At 35.9% G+C, this 19,093-nt stretch overlaps 3 protein-coding genes and 1 long non-coding RNA gene across 6 annotated transcripts in view; 2 read left to right on the top strand and 2 right to left on the bottom strand.

Moving 5' to 3' along the window:
* cyp33 (cyclophilin-33) lies at positions 1 to 1,050 on the bottom strand. The gene has a single exon (XM_066395847.1). The coding sequence runs from the start codon at positions 934 to 936 to the stop codon at positions 31 to 33; it is 906 nt and encodes a 301-aa protein (XP_066251944.1). The 5' UTR covers positions 937 to 1,050; the 3' UTR covers positions 1 to 30.
* A 120-nt stretch (positions 1,051 to 1,170) lies between these two features.
* drosha (ribonuclease 3 drosha) lies at positions 1,171 to 7,861 on the top strand. 2 transcript variants are annotated; one of them, XM_066395566.1, is made up of 14 exons: positions 1,171 to 1,560; positions 1,737 to 1,917; positions 2,008 to 2,240; positions 2,307 to 3,616; positions 4,541 to 4,735; positions 4,794 to 5,063; positions 5,115 to 5,292; positions 5,340 to 5,571; positions 6,280 to 6,576; positions 6,631 to 6,792; positions 6,842 to 7,002; positions 7,057 to 7,202; positions 7,253 to 7,433; positions 7,494 to 7,861. In XM_066395566.1, the coding sequence occupies exons 1-14, from the start codon at positions 1,295 to 1,297 to the stop codon at positions 7,750 to 7,752; spliced, it is 4,071 nt and encodes a 1,356-aa protein (XP_066251663.1). In that variant the 5' UTR covers positions 1,171 to 1,294; the 3' UTR covers positions 7,753 to 7,861. The 2 variants fall into 2 exon arrangements, with proteins under 2 accessions (XP_066251663.1, XP_066251656.1); XM_066395559.1 differs by having other exon boundaries at positions 1,173 to 1,560; positions 7,491 to 7,859.
* Positions 7,862 to 8,779: 918 nt separating this feature from the next.
* Positions 8,780 to 16,268, bottom strand: Men (Malic enzyme). Of its 2 annotated transcripts, none has more exons than XM_066395650.1 (11): positions 16,018 to 16,268; positions 14,265 to 14,445; positions 11,582 to 11,740; positions 11,337 to 11,518; positions 11,045 to 11,277; positions 10,668 to 10,828; positions 10,472 to 10,619; positions 9,483 to 9,802; positions 9,256 to 9,426; positions 9,075 to 9,198; positions 8,780 to 9,022 (listed from the first exon to the last, which is right to left on the bottom strand). In XM_066395650.1, the coding sequence occupies exons 1-11, from the start codon at positions 16,206 to 16,208 to the stop codon at positions 8,907 to 8,909; spliced, it is 1,986 nt and encodes a 661-aa protein (XP_066251747.1). In that variant the 5' UTR covers positions 16,209 to 16,268; the 3' UTR covers positions 8,780 to 8,906. The 2 variants fall into 2 exon arrangements, with proteins under 2 accessions (XP_066251747.1, XP_066251755.1); XM_066395658.1 differs by lacking the exon at positions 16,018 to 16,268 and adding an exon at positions 15,272 to 15,494.
* A 1,406-nt stretch (positions 16,269 to 17,674) lies between these two features.
* The window catches only part of LOC136412725 (uncharacterized), a 28,391-nt gene continuing 26,972 nt past the window's right edge, over positions 17,675 to 19,093 (top strand). The window contains exons 1-2 of the long non-coding RNA XR_010752425.1: positions 17,675 to 17,809; positions 18,124 to 18,232. This is a non-coding gene — a long non-coding RNA (uncharacterized lncRNA). The remainder of the gene's footprint in view (positions 17,810 to 18,123; positions 18,233 to 19,093) is intronic.

Genomic DNA, 19,093 nt, shown 5'->3' with positions numbered 1-19,093 from the left:
TTCTTTGCAACCATTTATTTTAAGATAAATTCACTGCACTTCTCCACAAGCAGAAATAATGACCTTTTCAGAAGGTTTCCCTCCTTTACTTCCACACCTCTCCATTCTCTTTACAACATCCATCCCACTAATCACATGTCCAAAAACCACATGTTTTCCATCTAGCCAATCTGTCTTTGCAGTGCAAATAAAAAATTGGGATCCATTAGTATTTGGGCCTGAATTTGCCATTGACATGGTCCCAGGACCTGTGTGCTTCAGCTCAAAATTTTCATCTGCAAATTTCCTCCCATAGATTGATTTTCCTCCAGTTCCATTGTGATTGGTAAAATCTCCCCCTTGACACATGAAATCAGAAATTATCCTGTGAAACACACTACCTTGATATCCATATCCTTTCTCATGGGTACAGAGACATCTAAAATTTTCTGCTGTCCGGGGCACTACATCTGCTCGTAACATTATTGTTATCCTTCCAATCTCAGTTTTACCAATCTTTATATCAAAATAAACTTGGGGATTTCTAACTTTCTGGGTAACTTCACTTGTAGCTGCTTCTGTGGAAACTTCTGTTAATGTTTCTGGTTCCACCATTTTATCTTTTATAGTTTCCCCTGCATGTTTCTGAAGCCAAGTGTCATCTGACCATACTGGTCTTGTTGAGCTTTCTTTGATCTTCTGAGGCTTAGCCAGATTGACTCTAATGGTCCGACCAAATAATTCTGCATCGTTCATGTTGTCTACAGCTGCATTTGCGTCTTCAGTGGATTCAAACTCGATGAAGGCAAATCCTCGGTGCTTTTCTGATTCGTAATCCAGTGGTATTTGGATATCGACAATGTCGCCAAATGGAATAAAAGCGGCTTTTAAGATTTTTTCGTCGATTTCTTCGGCTAAACCACCCACGTAAATGATTTTCTTATTTGTTTCACCCATTATTTTAGTATAGATTTATTGGTTTACTTTATTTTCAAAAGAAGGTCGAGTTTGTTTTTATGGGGTATTCGAAATCAAGCATAAAAATGGTCGCCTAATATATCTATTTTCGATTTACAATAGAGAATTTAGCAAAACAAGGATAAGAACAATATGTCTGCCATTTTTGATCTTTAATATCTATGCCAAACTTACAATCTAAATGTGAGGTTAGTTTTCCGTCTGATCTTAAGAGAGGAGTTGTTGAAGTGAAAACTGATTTTCTATCGATTTCTCAGTAATATTCAATGAGAATTTTTATTTATTCTCTTAATTTACGCAGTATTCACTTGGGTACTTTATAAATACTTCTATAATAATGAGCAACCGATGGAATTTTAACCAACAGTCACCTCCACCTTCTTTAGCTTCATCTGCATCCTCATTCTCAAGGCCTCAAAATACTGTTTCTCCCAATTCCGTTGACCCTCCATCTAACGCGGTGTTATATGGTCAGTGGAATTATGCCACTTGGGCCATGAGTAATTACAGGGGACCTCCCACAGGAATTGCAGGATACCCTCAGCAAGAAAATATTTATGGCCCTCCTGTAACAGGCACCTCTGGCCAGATTTATCAGTATGAGTAAGTGAAAATGCATTCTCTTATTGTAACGCTGAATTTATCTTCATTCTAACAGAACAGAGCAGGCATTTATGTATCACATGCTTTTGGGTAAATCTGGTATTGAAGTGTTACTTTATAATTATAAATTTCATGGGAATTGATTAACGTTTGTATCATAATAATTTCTATTTAAGATATATATCATCTAGTCAGTTCTGTGTACCACCTCCAGCTCTTTATAATCACACTCTTTCTACCTATGGACAGTTTCCAGTAGATCATCAAGTTGCAAGTCAAAACTACAAATTAAATGGCACCCCTAATCCTTATAATAGAGGATCAATAACATTAGATAATGCTAGTGGTTCTTTCAATGTAAGTTTATTATATTGATTTCTGTTTTTCTGCAGGAATTTTTGCCAATAATTCAGTTAATACAATATTATGCCAGATTTTGTCTTACAGGTTTCAGCTTCTACTAGTTATAATGAATCAAGCAGTTCAAGTAGCATTGTAAATTCGGCCAATTGGTCGAGAAGATATAGGAGCCGAAGCAGGAGCAGGCATAGAAGTAAGAGTAGAAATAGCAGGTGGAATGATAGAAGTAGAAGAAGTAGAAGCCTGGAAGGTCAGGGTTATTCAGATTTGAGCAAAAAGTTCCGAAGTAGGAGCCCACCAAGGTGGAGAAACCAAGCTAGGTAAGTGGATTTTATTAGTGTTATTTAAAAATTATGAAAGAGTATTTTCCATATTTACACTTTTAGAAGTCGTAGTCGAGACAGGCCTTCTTGGTCATCTAAACCTTCTAGACAGAATGATCGCGAAATTGAAGCATTACAAAGTGAAAAAAATGCGATTCTCAAGCAATGGAGAAACAACTATTGCCACACCCAACAAAAAATCACTGAGCGGCTGGAAGAATATGCGAAAAAAAATGAAGATATAATATCTTTGGAGAAGCAAATTTGGACGAGGTCTACTCCAGCAGAACTGTATTATCAGCGAGATGAGTCAAAATTTGGTGTGGTTAAAGGGACAGAGAAACTAATCACTCTTTGCAAAACTTTTGATAACACTTTGGTGAATAGAGCTGCGACTGTGAATATGTTGAAACCAAAGTATGAGCCTCCTCCTAGAAAAACGCGCACACGCATGTGTAAGCACAAAACTGAAGTGAGCAGCAGCTCAGACTCAGATTCCAATGACAGCTTCACTGATGAGGAGGATTATTGTATGGAGGAACTTCAAAGAAAACAACAGCACCCGGATCGATTAGATCCTGAGATGTGGTTTAACGATCCTGGAGAAATGAATGATGGTCCTTTGTGTAGATGTTCCTTGAAGTCCAGAAAATCTGGGATTCGACATGGGATTTACCCAGGGGAATTGCCTATACCTAGATGCTCAGTTTATGCCAATAATGCTGAGAAGTTATTTCATTACAGAATCATAATCTCACCTCCAACCAATTTTCTTATTAAAGCCCCCACTATTATTCAACACGACGAGCACGAGTATATTTTCGAGGGGTTTTCCATTATTTCCCACGCCCGCCTCCCCAATTTGCCCCCATGCAAAGTCATAAGATTCAACATCGAATACACGATTCTGTACTATGAAGAGAAATTCCCCGAGAACTTCACCATAGCCGAAATTGACTTATTCTCAATATTCCTCTTCAAGGAGCTATTGGAGTTGGTAGATTTAGATATCGTGACATCACTGAACAGCGAGCATTGTCCGCAATTCCACTTCCTACCACGATTTGTACGTGAATTACCAGACGGAGGCAAAGAAATACTTTGCATGCAAGAAGTGCTCAAGTATTTGCTGGATAGTTCAGTGCCTTTAATTCAACGCACGGAGCTCGGGAGTATGGTGAAAATGTCCCAGTATGAGTGGCAAAATTTTGCTGATGAAATGAAGGGGATGATTGTTAACTACCCAGGAAAGAAGCCTTGCTCAGTGAGAGTGGATCAGCTCGATCGAAACATCGACCTGCAAAAAGAGGGAGATTTTAAGTTTCCTGAGATTGTGCACTTTGGAATCAGGCCTCCACAGTTGAGCTATGCAGGTGTGTGTTTGAGTCAATATAGGGTGGTTAAAACTTATCGCAGCATTTTTCTTATTGTAAAATGTTTATCACGGGCCTAGTTTGAGTATTTTTGGAAAAAAATTCTTCAGTACTTAGGCGGAACATCTGTATATTTCTTGAAAGTACTACTTGAAAATATAGATGAACCAGGAAATGTTAATACTTATGTATATCATTGAAGTAACAATAGAATTGCATGGAAAACTGCAAAAATTCCTTAGACGTGAGCCCGAGTAGATACCGATTTTTCTATGTAAAAAACAATCATAAAACACTTTACACATGTTTCTAACGATCCGGAAATTGTATTGATACAAAAGCCAGATGATTAGTTTAGGACTATGCTCCATAAGTTTTTCCTTAAAAATGTTTTATAGGGGCAAAAAGGACAAATATTGCATCTCGCAAGAATAAAGTTCACTGGATACTATTTTTTAGAGTTAACTGTCGCCTCAGTAGATCCAGTCATCTCTATTGCCTATTTAATGTCAAAAAAGACACGTTCAAAACAATAATAAACGCTTCATCCACTACGTGGCCAGTTGTTGATTGGTCTGCACTTGCAGGTGACAAATCGTTTTACAGAATTGCAATCGATGTTATTCTCGTTGCTTTTGTACTCGCCTACATACATATTGTTGATTGTTATTTATTTCTGTTTGTGATTTTTTGATGTCCTCATATATTTCAACCTTCAGTTTATTGAATTATTTTAATAATAAGCTCACATATCGTTGTTCATTACATTTTAAGAGAGCCTAAGTGCAGCCCTGTTCAATAGTTTTGCTGTGTCTGTGTGCGTTTGTTTGGAACATGTCCACCTTGAAAATAAATAGACTTTAATGTCTGTCACTTTATGTTACAGTTTCTACGAATTTAACAAATAATTTCTTCCTTGAACAGGTAATCCCGAGTATCAGAAGGCTTGGAGAGAGTATGTCAAATTCCGGCATCTCATTGCTAACATGTCGAAACCGACTTTTGACGACAAGAGAAAACTGGAAGCGAAAGAAAATAAATTACAGGAAATGAGGACGCAGGGTCAAATGAAACGGGACGTAACTGTAGCAGTCTCTGCAGAGGGATTTTATAGAACTGGTATTAACTTGTTCCGATAATGATTCTGGTGAAGTAAACAAGATTTTCCCTGTCTCAGGTATCATGTGCGACATTGTGCAACATGCAATGCTAATGCCGGTGTTAGTATGCCATCTGAGATTCCACAATTCCCTGAACATCCTGGAAAGCTCATTAGATTATAAATTCAAAAATCGAGGTTTGCTGCAGCTAGCCTTGACTCATCCTTCATATAGGGAAAACTTTGGGACCAATCCAGACCACGCGCGTAACACTTTAACTAATTGCGGCATCCGACAACCGGAATATGGAGATAGGAGAATCCATTACATGAATACAAGGAAAAGGGGTTTGACATCTTCTCTCATATAGTCCGATCTTTCAATCTCTTAAATTTTAGGAATAAACACGCTCATTAATATTATGTCTCGTTTCGGAAAACAAGAAGAGACTGAGTCAAACATAACGCACAACGAACGTTTGGAATTTTTGGGTGATGCGGTGGTTGAATTCTTGTCGTCCATTCATTTATTCTTCTCGTTTCCAGAGTTGGAGGAAGGTGGTTTGGCCACTTACAGGTATTGAGTTTAACATAGTTAAAAAGGTTTTCACGTACTCTTTGCAGAGCTGCGATAGTTCAGAACCAACACCTGGCTATTCTGGCAAGGGTGCTGAAACTGGATCAATTCATGCTTTATGCACACGGTTCGGATTTGTGTCACGATCTAGAGCTGAAACACGCAATGGCCAACTGTTTCGAGGCCCTTATGGGAGCGTTGTTCCTTGATGGAGGTATCGATGTTGCAGATCGCGTTTTTTCCAACACCCTTTTCAAGCAGGACCCGGACTTACTAAAAGTAAGGGTCGTTCTATTAATCTGACTTGTTATTGTTTGGTTCACAGTTTTGTTTTGCTTCAACATTAGCCACATGTAATATTTGAGAAATTATTCAGTTAAAATTAATCGGTAAAAACATGGATCGGCTGCGGATGTGAAATGGATGAGCTTTTCACCGAAAAGCATGAGTAACATTGGATAATAGTAACAATGTACACATGCGTTTCAATTAAAGCCAGCCATGTATACACCACCTTTAGGAATTCGAGTAGTTGGGTTGAATGTAAGTAGTGAGTTTGGAGGGTATTGGGAGATGTTGTGTAGTTGCGTAGAAGTTCCGAGGTTTAATAAGTTAAAATCACCACATAGTTCAAACTAATCCGCAACGATAACCTTTTCCCTCATTGAAATCCGTTGAGTTTCATAGTAGTAGCAAAAGAGTTATGCCAAAATCAATGAATTTTTATGAGAGGGCAAGAAAGGGGTGTGCAAGGGCCCTTAAAATTTGGCATTGCAACCTTTTGTAAATGGCTAATATGCTAGTGTCAAATACATGAATCTGGAGAGTAGATCGTTCCTTCAGAATGAAGTGCAAATGGTTCAATCAACAGTAGGGAAGCGTGCAGAATGTCTCCAAGAAAGTTCTTCTCTCTAGTTTCAAGAAGCTGGTTCTTGATAATAATGTCGTTGTAATAATGCATCCGTGTTGAATCTGCCCCCCTTTTAGGTGTGGGTTAACTTACCACCCCATCCCCTACAAGAACAAGAACCGACTGGTGACCGTCACTGCATTCAAAAATTTGATATCCTGCACAAACTAACCGAGTTCGAAAAAAGCATCAATGTAGAGTTCAATCACATAAGACTGTTGGCCAGGGCTTTCACCGACAGAAGTGTGGGGTACACTAATTTGACCATGGGATCCAATCAAAGATTGGAATTCCTGGGGGATACAGTATTGCAATTGATTGCGTCTGAATATCTCTATAGATATTTTCCTGAACATCATGAAGGGCATTTATCTGTAAGTTGGAAAGTGGATTAAAAAAAGCTGTAGACTTATATAGCTCTTTTATAGTTATTAAGGAGTTCTCTCGTAAACAACAGAACTCAAGCAGTGGTGTGTGATGATTTGGGAATGGCTCAATATGCTCTTTATAGTAATCCGAAACCGGAGCTTAAAACGAAGGATAGGGCCGATCTTCTGGAGGCTTTTATTGGGGCTCTGTATGTCGACCAGGTAAACAAACATCGAAGGTTAAGTCGAATACTTGATGTGAGTGTTTTAGGGCATGGAATACTGCGAGCTTTTCTGTCAAGTCACCCTATTTCCGAGGTTGCAAGATTTTATAATGAATCAAGACTGGAACGACCCAAAATCAAAATTGCAACAGTGTTGTCTCACTTTGAGAACCATGGATGGGGGAGAACCTGATATACCAGTTTACAAGTACATACTATAAAACATTTTTCCAAATATACTAGCTTCATGACAATATTTCAGAGTTATTGAGTGCAAAGGTCCAACAAACACAAGGGTGTATAGGGTAGCAGTATATTTTAGGGCAAAAAGATTGGCGAGTGCAATGGGGCACAGCATTCAGGAGGCTGAAATGAATGCTGCTAAAAAAGCTTTGGAGATTTCGCACGGTAAATAAATTGGGTCTAATAAACGAAATATTTAAAATTGTGCTGTTCAGACCTCTTTCCACAGCTGGATCATCAGAAAAGAGTTATAGTAAAAAGTATGCGACGGCAGAGGAAGAACAAGTCTATTAGTAAAGAAAGAGACACGAAATCTCCAGAGAGTTATTCGAGGCGAAGATTTAGGTCAAAGAGTCCTGCTGGTCGCAAAGGTGAAGATAGACGGAAATCTTCCAGGTAAGTCAATGCTAATTATAAATTAAGCAGATACATTTAAAAATATTTGTTTTTTAGAAGAACATCAAAATCTAGATCTTCCATCCGTTCTGTCACCCCGTCTAGTAGTTATAATGAGGATGGCACGGATTCTGATGGTTCAACTGCCACCACAAGCACTGTGAAGTCGGTTAAATCTGATAGGAAAAATAAAAAGGCTTCAGATAGCAGGAATATGCCTCAAAAGACCAATTTTGGAAGGTTAGTTGCGCGTAACGAAAAGTTGGTTGATATCGATATGGTTGCGAAAAGGGAAGAGTCTTCTAGTCGACTTAATTGAGATTTTGCAATCTCCAGCAAAGTATCTATTAATTATGTGATATCACTGCATATTATGACTATTTTTTTTCAATATGAGTAGTTATTGTGGGTCTGTAATTTTTGCTATTGTGGAATATTTTCTAATTTCTATTTTGTGTATGATGAATTTGAATGAATATTATAGTCCTAGTCGCTTTAAGTTCATTTATTGAAATGTTGCCATGTGGTTTTTAATATTGAGAGCTTAATAATATCAGTAAAATTGACTTTTTTTAACATTAAACCTTCCAACTAACTTGCCATAAATCAAAAAGTAAATGAAATAAAAATAATTAAAACTATAAAATCCATAGAAGTAGTTCAGTGACTACCATCAACTACAAACATGGATCCAATCTTTTTCAAGGTGTCAAGGTTCTTTGTTAACATCCCGTATTTCGGAAAAAGCAATTTCAGCTATACATTTATAGCAACTTTTTTTCTTATTTTCATTCAAAGGGTATCCTCTTAAATTTATTCTATATGTTTAGAAAATGTGCTATACAGGGTGTACCAGCTAAACATAATCATTAGATGGCCTATAATTACAGCTTCAAGTATTATAGGAAAAGAAGATTCCATTTACACCTTGTTCTATTATCAAAATTGACTTTCTATGTAACTAATTAATATTAGCTATCAGATCTTGAAAATGCCTTGTATACTGATGGGTTAAGGGCGTAGGACCCTTTAAGAATATGACAATAATGTGAACATTCAGCTACTGAAAGACCTTTAACGTTTCAATAAACGCTGTGCTTTTCTAAATGATTTCGTTTCAAATATTAGGTAAAAAAGATTACTATAAGTTTGTTTTTGAAACAACATCTATTTAATAATCACTCACTTTAGATCTTAAAGATCGACAATTATCCAACAAAAATAATTTTAAAATCACTTTTCCACTTAATCTAAAATATGTTAAGGGTAATTATTGTTCCAAATAATGTCATAAAAACGTTATGAACTTATATCAAACCACAATTTTTAAGAAAATTCATATAATATAAAAGAGAACAGGCACAGCCCCTTTATTATTAAAAGTAAAACATATGAAATTTATTGTTACTTCTATATGCACAGGTAATTTACAACTTCCTGGGCAACAAATCGCCGAAAATATTAACGATAAAATTACAATTTGGGATACGAATATATACTAGGCAATGCTGGAACGTAGTTGGTATTGTACATTTGGGCACGAACAAACGCCTCTTTGTCTTGAGGTTCTGGAAACACTGAGGCATTTCCTGACAAAAAACACATATGCATTTACTGCATTACTAGGGATATTAGTTAAACCTTTTTTATAGGCGTATTCAACAAGTTTCGTCGCAATCCTGACGGAACACTCAGTGACCCTGGATAGAGATGGGTAGATGCTGCCCTTCTCTAAATCTTGCTCATTTACCATTTCAGATAGCGCCTTAATGAGAGAAAAGCAGCTTAAAGGTACATTCTAGACAAAATGGGAAATTCTTACTTTTGCAGCCATAAGGAAATGATCCTCTCCAATGGTTTTGATTCCTGCACACATTACTCCTAACCCAACTCCTGGAAAAATATAGGCATTATTGCCTTGTCCTGGACAGTGCTTCTTGCCATTTACAGTTACAGGATCAAACGGGCTGCCGCTGGCAAACACACAGGTTCCCTATTAAGAAATATTACTGGAAATTACATTTATTTTTTTAAGAGAATCACGATTACATTTGTAAAGTTATAAGCCTGTTCAGCAGTACATTCAGCCTTGCTTGTGGGATTGCTCAAAGCGAAAATAATAGGCTGCTTGTTGTTTTTGAGCATTTCCCGAAGAATTTCTTCCGAAAAGGCCCCAGCTATAGCAGCAGCTCCAACCAAAATCGATGGCTTAACCGTCTTGACGACCTCGGTAAGAGTTTTGATAGGAACGTGTTTTTGTGCGTAAGGCGCTTTATGTTCAGATATACCCCCATCTGGACGGTCTTTCACGATAAGCCCCTTTGAGTCAACCATCCAGATTTTGCTTCTCGCCTCCTCCTCACTAGTACCTATACAAGGAAATTAGTCATCTTCTTATATACAGGGTGTCCAGGAACAACTTCAATAAAATGAAAGGGGTGATTTTACATACAAAATTATGAAAAAAAGTTCCTATCAACTTGTGCCCGGAAATGCTTTTTAAAGAAGCTACCGCTATTTAAAGATGACGACCTCAAAATGGATTGGACTCACTCTGAACAAAAGACTAACATTATGATATAATGTTAATACGATTAATAACTATTGACAAATAAGTCATTGTGTGTCTTTGGTTCTCTATGTGCCTTTGGTTCCGATTTAATTAAATTGAAAATAAGATTTAAGTTTATTATTAAAATTGTCAGTTACCGGATTAATTCACAATCTACTATTTTACGTTTGTTTATAAAATGGTTTCATTTACTAATGGGGAATATGCATATATGCACTTAGTCTATGGGGAAGTTCGGTGTAACGCTCTAACGGTAGAACGAAGATACCTTGAAAATTTTCCTTATAGAAAAAAATCCGTTTTTAGGCCGCTATCTTTAAAAAGTAGTAGCTTCTCTAAAAAGCATTTCCGGATACAAGTTGAAAGGAACTTTTTTTCATAATTTTGTAAGTAGAATCACCCCTTTCATTTTGTCGAAGTTGTTCCTGGACACCCTGTATAATAAATACAAAAAATCAATACTTACCTTCATCGACCATGGCCATAACGCACAATTGTGCGATTCCCAGATTCGCCTCTCCGGCACCTTGGAACACCAGCACATTGTCGCTCAGTCTTTTCTTGGTAATTTTCAATGAGGCCAGTAAACCGGCTACAGCAACACTAGCAGTACCCTAAGACAGCAATTAATTTTTTGGGGAATTAAAAATAATAAAAACAACCTGAATATCGTCGTTGAAAGTGCAGTAACTGTGTCTGTATTTTTCTAGTAAACGAAAGGCGTTCGAGTTACCAAAATCCTCGAATTGGACGAGGCAGTTTTGGCCGTAACGATGCACTATAGCTTGCATGAATTCTTCTATGAGATCGTCATATTCCTGACCTATATAGAATATAATAGAAAGAATAGGAATAAATTATATGAGAGCGAAGAAATTAAGCCCTAATACATTTCTTTGAGCCACTCTGTATGTCTAAAATTATGTGCAGCCTATGCATCCCCCTCCGTTTTATGTATTTGTTTTAATTTCATTTTTGCATTTAAACCGTTCTTCGATCTCTAAGTTGTAGATATCAATTGCTCCATTCAGGTACCTACCTCTAACTCTTCTTTGTCGTAATCCGATATACAAAGGGTCACTCAAATATTGCTCATTGTTGGTACCCACATCGATGGTAATGGGTAAACATTGGTGCGGTTTTATGCCTGCCAGAGCAGTGTATAAGGCTAATTTTCCAATGGGAATTCCCATGCCACAAGCACCTAAATCTCCCAGACCTAGAATACGTTCGCCATCTGTTACAACTATGACTCTTACATCTGTGGATGGCCTAAAAAAAGCAAAATGTTGGCTGCTTCTGTTGGTAATAAAGAGATTGAACTCGCTCACCAATTTTTAATTACTTCATAGACGTGTCCTTTGTCGTAAATCGTTATGAAAAGTCCCCTGGGCCTTCTGAATACTAAACCGAAGTTTTGACATGCAAGTCCGACGATTGGTGTGTACACTATAGGCATGATATCATGAACGTACTCTCTGGCAAATCTGTAGAACAACTTTTCATTACGGTCCTGAAATCAAGAAGGCGGTTTTGAGATTAATAATGTGTATTTTTACTACAGGGAAAGACTTACCAATAATCCCATAAGGAAAAGATATTTGTTGAGAGGATCATCAAGTCTATCCAAGCACACTTTGCAGTGCTGCACCTGCTCTTCCTGAGTCTTCACACGAGGTGGTAACAGACCGTGGATGCCCAGGGCTTGTCGCTCTTCAAACGTAAATGCCAAACCCTGTTAAGGTGAATTTTATGTGCATCATTTGAAACCACATATAGTATTTTATCTTTGATTTTCTTTGGGAGAATATTGCTTCACACACATGAAGGAGTTTTTGAAGCGGTGAAATTGTACACTATGCTCAGTTAAAATTAATTGAGAACAATATTTATCTTTGACTAAAGGCTCTAAAATATTAAGACATTTTTTTTTTATTTTGGTGACAAATTTTTTATCATTTCCAGAATAGAAGAAAAAGAATTCTAAATACTTTAAGAGGTCTCTTAGGCAATTTTACCTGAGAATAGTGTACACTTCTACCGCTCCAACAACCTTTTGTGCTGTGTGAGGCGTTATTGTAAAAACAAATAAATAGAAGAAAGAACGAACGATGTGCCTCAAATATTTAAAACATATTCTCATATAGGAGTTAATACAGAAGGGTATTAACTTAATGGTTTTCCATCGACAGAAAAGAGTTTGAAAAAGAATCTTTAGATGTTTCGTATGTAATTCGTAAACTTTACATTATATAATTTAAGAACGTTTATAAACAAAGATCACAAGGCAGTCATATAAACATTACTGATAGCAGACACATGTGGGTTTCTGCGTGTATAAATAATACAAAAATACGAATTTCGGTTGTGATATATTTACCCTGCCAAGAACGTCCCCTAAATTCTCAGGGATAGGCACTTTGCACCTAACTTTTGGCACCAAATCCCACCACAAGTCTGTCATGGTACATTAAACGAAATTAAAAGCATGACTGAAGGAAATGAGGGCGGCAATGGTCCTTGGAGAGGCATTTTTGGTGCCCTACTATAATAATGTTAGGCGGTCAATCGATAGTTTAAATCGCAGACTTTTCACGCAAGCACATTGTGCAAAAGGAAAGCCTATCTATGATGGAATGTAAAAACGGTGTGCTGATCATAATTTGCCTCATTGAATTTCTCAAATATTGGACCCATAACATAATACAATTACGCATCTAGCTTCTCTAGAATCAACGCAAATGAAAATAATTGCAACAATGGGATGTTTGTTACTAAACGGAGACACATAACAAAGGATCCACCACGAATGACTCAATTACAACAAAGTTACATCAATCTGCTAATAAATTATTGTAATTCTAGAGGACCTTTGCTCGGTGTATGGCGATTTGCGATTTTCGGACCTACACATTTGACCTGTGGTCGTTGTCTACACGATACTTTATCAATTGCAATATCCTGGGGCAAAAAGCCTGTTTAGTCTAAAAAATTTGAATAAACAAAACAGTAGCCTCATGAATTCCTTATAACCGCTAATTTCCAGTTGAATAAAGACAATTTTGTGGGTTTATTAGATATACAAAAATCTTTGGCCTTCGCACATGTAACATATAAGTATAAATAGGCGAACGTTAACAAAGACGCATGCTTTCATTGGGTAAAAGGGTTGCTGGTGAATGTGTAAATCGAGGATAATGATGTGTTGCTTAAGGCCAACTAGATGATAATGACCAACAAATTAAAGGAAATTGCTGACGAATGTATAACAAGGTTTCATCTAGCTATAGAACTATGAGCTTTAAGAGCCACATTAGTCATGAAGCGTACCGTAGTTCCAGTTTTGTTTTTATTTTTATGTCTTGTGGAATATCTTGAGATTACCTTCAGTGTAAAGTTCAAGTTATGTATAATACTTCGAAACACATACAGCAGCAGTTTAGAAATAAAGTTCACTCTAAACCCATAATTATCATGCTTATAAACTGATGCAAAATTACGCGTATTTTTATCATTGTCCTTTTTAATCTGAACTCTACTGCCTCGACAAGGTGATAGTTAGTCCTATGATAATCTCATGGTTTTACACTTTACAGCCAGATTGATTCAAATGTATGTACTTGAAATTTCAAGTCTGTCTATCGAATATAACCCATGGCGACGAGGTGAATGTAGACGCAGGCTTTAAGAGCGCCAGCACCTAACAATCTCTAGGCAATTAATTTAATTATTACATGTTAAGCAAGTAGGTAATTATTTTATTGTTTTGCAAGTCTTAACTTAATAATCAAAAAATATTCCTCTTATGTTCTCTTATTTATAATAAATCTGCTAATCGTCTTATGTGCTCCGCTAAGGTCAATCGAATGATTTTGTAGTTCCCAGTATATTCCACCTTTCATGTTGGGTTCCATACTCATGTGTGACGTCAAGACCGGATTCTCATCATTGGTATTGCGAATGAAATGTTATGAATGACCGATTTAGATTTTCGGAAAAATACCAAGAAGACTTTTAAAAAGTTATTAAGGACTTTTTGGATATACCTGCATTGTAATATTGACAGAATGGCGGCAATAAAGTAATTTATGCCAGTAATGTAGATAAATAATGCTGCAGCTGTCATTGATTATTTCATAGTCATCAATTATTGCAGTGATAATAAAAATTCCTGTATGATGCAATTCGCGCTTACACTAGACGATTATTGCAAAAATTGTTGCAATACATTTGATACGTAAGTTTACATCAAAACTGACCTTATTTAATCCAGGATTTTTTAGCCGGTCTAATCCGCTCTCCGATCCAGGAATGAAGGTGTCCCCATTTCCCCACTGTCCCAGTCTGTCTTTCTCCATGACAACGTTATCCAGAGCTACGCTGTTCTGCAATTTTGAATCGACTCTTTTCCCTTTCACCTCTTTGGTGGTGACGATACAGCTGGAAATTACGGAGCCGGTGAGTGAGTGACTACAAGCGCACCTTGTCCGTTTTTAAAATATCGCTGAGTAATAGTAAAAAGTATTACACGATGGCAGGAAACTTTCCTGCTTACTCTGTTGACGCGTGCGCTTGCTATTTTTTTGGGGGGGAACGGTTCAGGATGTGCGTCGCGACGCTGAGCGTCAGGTTCCATCAGCTGTTAACCTTGTGACGCAGCGCATTTTCATTTTTAAACGGTTTGTAGACTACGGTCAGAAGGTGGATGTAAGGTGTGAGTGCTTATGTGATGATAATTGAGGATCAACCCACATAATCAAATTTTAAAACATTGGCAATAATCATCTTCATCAGGCAAATTTAATCGCAGATATTTGGCATTACGTTATGATTACCTAAAGTTTGTGGAATGTTCTTTCCAGAAAAATTGCTCCCGTAGATTCTTCACAGTGCAGTGAGCACAAAGTCCATATTAACGTGGTCAGTTTCCGAGAAAAATGTAAACTTCTCATAACAATTTTAAAATTATTTAGAAAAAACGTATTGTAATTTATTGGCTTTGGACAATATTTAGAGAAATATTTGGTGTATTGGAAACACAATTACATGATAAAATAACTTTTCCGTGAAGCCAAGTTTAAGAAGGGTTGGCACTCCTAGAAGCACATACATATGTAATTGAGCGAAGCTTCACACATTAATCCCATTTTTCAAGCATTCTGGAAGATCGGATTTAGGCATTTTCTTATCACTGTCACTGAGAATCCTTATGCTTCAAAACCTTCAGGTTAAATTTATTATACCTGCGGGAGTAAAAACTACTTACCGGCATCCATTATTCCCGGTTTTCATATTTTTCTGATTCGAATAACTGCAAGGTGAAGTTACATTTGCAGTGTTCCCCATTATCATCCAACCACACAATAATACAAAGAAAGCTATTTCGACGCGCTATAATAATAAAGTAATTTCTTCACTCCTGAGCACAAGACTTTTAACAAGTGACTACAGATTTTCTCTGTATTTCCTACAACCAACGAAGCGCAGCCCATATGGGTGTGCAACAAGGAAACATTAAAAACCGTATAATTGAAGAATGTGTAATTGCAGAAACTTATTATGTGTGTTTCCAAATGTCTAATTTATCGTTGCGTAAGACTGATGAAGACTAGTTTAAAGTTTGGTTTGTTATACATGTATATAGTAAATCTGGCGCCCTGAGCGAAATTTTTAATTACCGCCCTCTACTCCCAAAAAAAATCGTTGACTAGGAAAGTTCGCCGCCCAACCTCGTTCCCTCATAAGGCCTGTACTGGGCATGTGTACTTTTTAGTAGTATACTTGAGGCACTAAATATTAGCAAAAACTCTTTAGATTTGTAAATAAACTAAGTTCTTATCATATTTTAGTATCTCCTCTGAATAGTTCTATCGAGAAGTACGATGTTGGTCTGCGTCCCTAAATGTTGTAAAACCTGAATTGGTTTCCGCTTTATGGTCTTGACCATTGATTAACATTTTCCCACGGAATTTCAAAATGTTTTCATCAAATCTCAAACTAAATAGTACTTACGTATAGGCAGCATTTTCCGTGGTCTCGACGCCCAATGCGGAGCTCTGCTGTATATGCTTAAATATCCTGGTGCTCATTTTTCTCCGCCTGATTACCTTATCACTTCTAGTATTTAGCTTATCACAAATATTAAAGTAATTGTAGAGAGTTTTAAGTAACTTGCTGGAATTTATACCCGAATTGACAATCATGTTTGATTCTTCCGTAATAATAAGTTGTAAGGTTATTTGAAAAAAAGTCTTATCAGGCTAATAGCTTACGAACTGGCGAATTCATGTTTTAATATGGAATAAAACAAAGTTGAAAATTGTTGTTGTTGTGACGACTTTAGTAAGTACAATACCGGGGATAATTACATCATTGCAAGATTTTTGCACTTTGCCAACTTGATCTTATAGTGTTGTTTAACTACTTCTACAAACTCCCCTGTAAGAAGTACATTCACTTTAATCACGCCACAGTATGCGGATGCATCAGATGATTTAGCTAGTGATTGATACCAAATCGCAACATAAAAATTACATGATGTTTACCATGAAATCCAAATCACTAACTACGGTGATGCAGATTTTTGTTGGTCTATTGGACCGATAAACAGCACATCGAAAATTTCGACATTTTTTGAAAAAATATCAAAGGGGTGGTACCAATTTTTTGCCAGTTATCAAACTTTGAACCGTGACAACTCGGGCAAATGTGAGCGAATTTCCTTAAAAAATAGCTCAAACGAATTGTCTTGGTGGGATCTTTAAGACATCATAAATCGTGTATCGATATCTTGTAAAGTTTTCGAGATGGAAAATCATTTCGGTCCTTAGTTTTTTAGATTTTTTGGTGTAAAAAATGGAAGATTGAAAAAGGTGCCTTTCCGAGGCTCCTTGATCCTAATTGAAGTATACATGATTAATATATGATACATATGAGTCCATTAGATCGATAATATAATAAAGAAAGAATAACAAGAGATACAATATTATATATAATTAGTTATATTAATACTTCGAAAAACGTTCAAGGGGAGATGTATTTGTAGCATCTATTTAATATTGAATTTTTATGTGTGTTCAGGTTCAAACTGTGCTACAAATCGAAATAAATTTGAAACTCTAACTGTTTGGATGATATTTTTTCGGCCTGATAAAATTTAATAAATCGAGACACTAAGTTAATATTGATTAAGTTAATGTGATGTATATGCTATGGGAAATAATTCTGTTAAGAAATTGGGTATTCATAGTACGTAAAAAGAGGGATACAGGACTCCTTAGAGTATTTTTCTTTTGAGGTAGCTAATTAACGTTACTAAAAGATATGGAAGGAATCCGTATAATAGCGGAAAAACTTATGAGAAACATACATAATAAAATGCAAAATTTTAGAACAGACAGAAATGATAGCAGGATCAATTAGGATTAAATGGTGGATGCGAAAGAATAGAGATTTTTTTATGTGTGGCGCCATCTGGGAGTTTGGGTTACAAGTTTCTTCTTTGTGTGATTTTGCAGATTTCTTTTTGGTGTGTTTTTGCAGATTTCTTCTTCGTGTACACTTGTAGATTTCTTGTTTGTGGTAATTTTCTGTACATGGTGCATGACAATAATGACATTTTTTTATAATTGTACTGTAAGAGTTTTTTGTTTGTTTATTTATATCGAAATGTGGAAATTAACAAATTAACTTAAAAGCGTGCGTTTGAAAAGAAACTGTAGAATTTAAAATTGAAAAACACAACAATAAAAGTGGTGTCATCTTAGTCGATCCATAGAATATCCGTGGAATTAGAAATTAAGAGGTAAGAACGAAAAGAAATTCATTGTCAAAGGAGTTTTTAGTAATTGTCGACTTTCAATAACTATTGTAGTATTCGCAGATTAAATAAATTTGACTTTTTTCTAACGCAAGGAAAACTTATTTTGGGTACCGTCGTAAAGCAGCTTTTTGATAAAGATCATATTGTTTTGATTCAACTTGTACTTGTAATTTGAGGTTGTCTAGTGTGTGTTGCAAGATTGGTGAGATTCCAATACTCTTGTGTATAATTAATGATATCAAATATTACATTCTTCGTGGAATGGTACGTACTATAGCTGCCTGTCTTCTTTTTAGCACAAAAACTGCAGCCAAAAGATATGAAATTGTCGTTCCAATCAGAACGCGGCGAAAAAGATTCTATCAGCCTCGATAGTGGAGGCATTCCTGACGTTGATGTAAAAAGGTAAAAATTTGAATTTTTACAGTGCTAGACTTCAGTTAAAGTTATGCAACTGAAGAAACTTGTTATCGAATAAACAATTTACATATAAAATGAATTGAACCACTATTACAATACAGTATATCAATTTGAAAACGAACCTTTAGCGATTACAGAAAATACGTAAATGTACCAAAACACGTCGATTTTATTTTCAAGGGGAATATTCTTTTAGGGTTCTTTAATAAATTGCATGCATCCACTAATGGAGTTTGAATTATACCCCACTTGAAAGGTGTTTTATTTACCTTTCCAAAAATATATATTTTTTTTTCATTGAGAGATTTTTAAAAAATCACGTCCAAAGTATAAACAAGCTTTATTATCAATTGTATTGGAAAAAAATTGTTTATTAAGATCTTAATTATTTTAAATAGCGTTTATTATTTGTTAAATAAGGATAAAGTTAATCACTTTTAAACTTTAATATTTATAGAAGCCTTTACTTAATTTCCTTACACGCAGCTGTAATTCTTCCAAGTACGTTCAGTTAAAGTTTAACATGAATTATTAAACAGATTTCACGTTCATTTGTTCTTTTACTTTTTTGTAGTAGAACTTTAACAGTGGATAGGATAATTATAAAATAATATAGGCCCATAAACGAATCGTTTTAAAGATACCGGTGATATATTATTTTTTAAGGGGAAAAATAAGATACATTTCTGTACGTATTGATATTTAAGTTTTTAGATGATTTTAATATGTATATAAGAATACATAATGTAAAGGTACTAACGATTTTTGTGACGATACAGGAGTTATGTGTATATCATAGAATTGTAAATTTGGAATTGTTGATGCATATGTTATGTGAAATAATTG

Source organism: Euwallacea similis, chromosome 1 (assembly GCF_039881205.1).
Source record: "Euwallacea similis isolate ESF13 chromosome 1, ESF131.1, whole genome shotgun sequence".
NCBI lineage: Eukaryota > Metazoa > Arthropoda > Insecta > Coleoptera > Curculionidae > Euwallacea > Euwallacea similis.
This window is presented reverse-complemented; position numbering and strand designations above follow the sequence as displayed.

Bases quoted from the DNA above. Each gene is read 5' to 3' on its own strand.
- cyp33 (XM_066395847.1), bottom strand. From the start codon at position 936: ATGGGTGAAACAAATAAGAAAATCATTTACGTGGGTGGTTTAGCCGAA.
- drosha (XM_066395559.1), top strand. From the start codon at position 1,295: ATGAGCAACCGATGGAATTTTAACCAACAGTCACCTCCACCTTCTTTA. The intron at 5,293-5,339 runs GTATTGAGTTTA...TACTCTTTGCAG, and splicing joins GGTGGTTTGGCCACTTACAG to AGCTGCGATAGTTCAGAACC. The intron at 6,793-6,841 runs GTAAACAAACAT...TGAGTGTTTTAG, and splicing joins GGGCTCTGTATGTCGACCAG to GGCATGGAATACTGCGAGCT.
- Men (XM_066395650.1), bottom strand. From the start codon at position 16,208: ATGATTGTCAATTCGGGTATAAATTCCAGCAAGTTACTTAAAACTCTC. The intron at 14,446-16,017 runs GTAAGTACTATT...CGTAATTTCCAG, and splicing joins ACGGAAAATGCTGCCTATAC to CTGTATCGTCACCACCAAAG. The intron at 9,427-9,482 runs GTAATCGTGATT...ATTTCTTAATAG, and splicing joins AGGCTTATAACTTTACAAAT to GGAACCTGTGTGTTTGCCAG.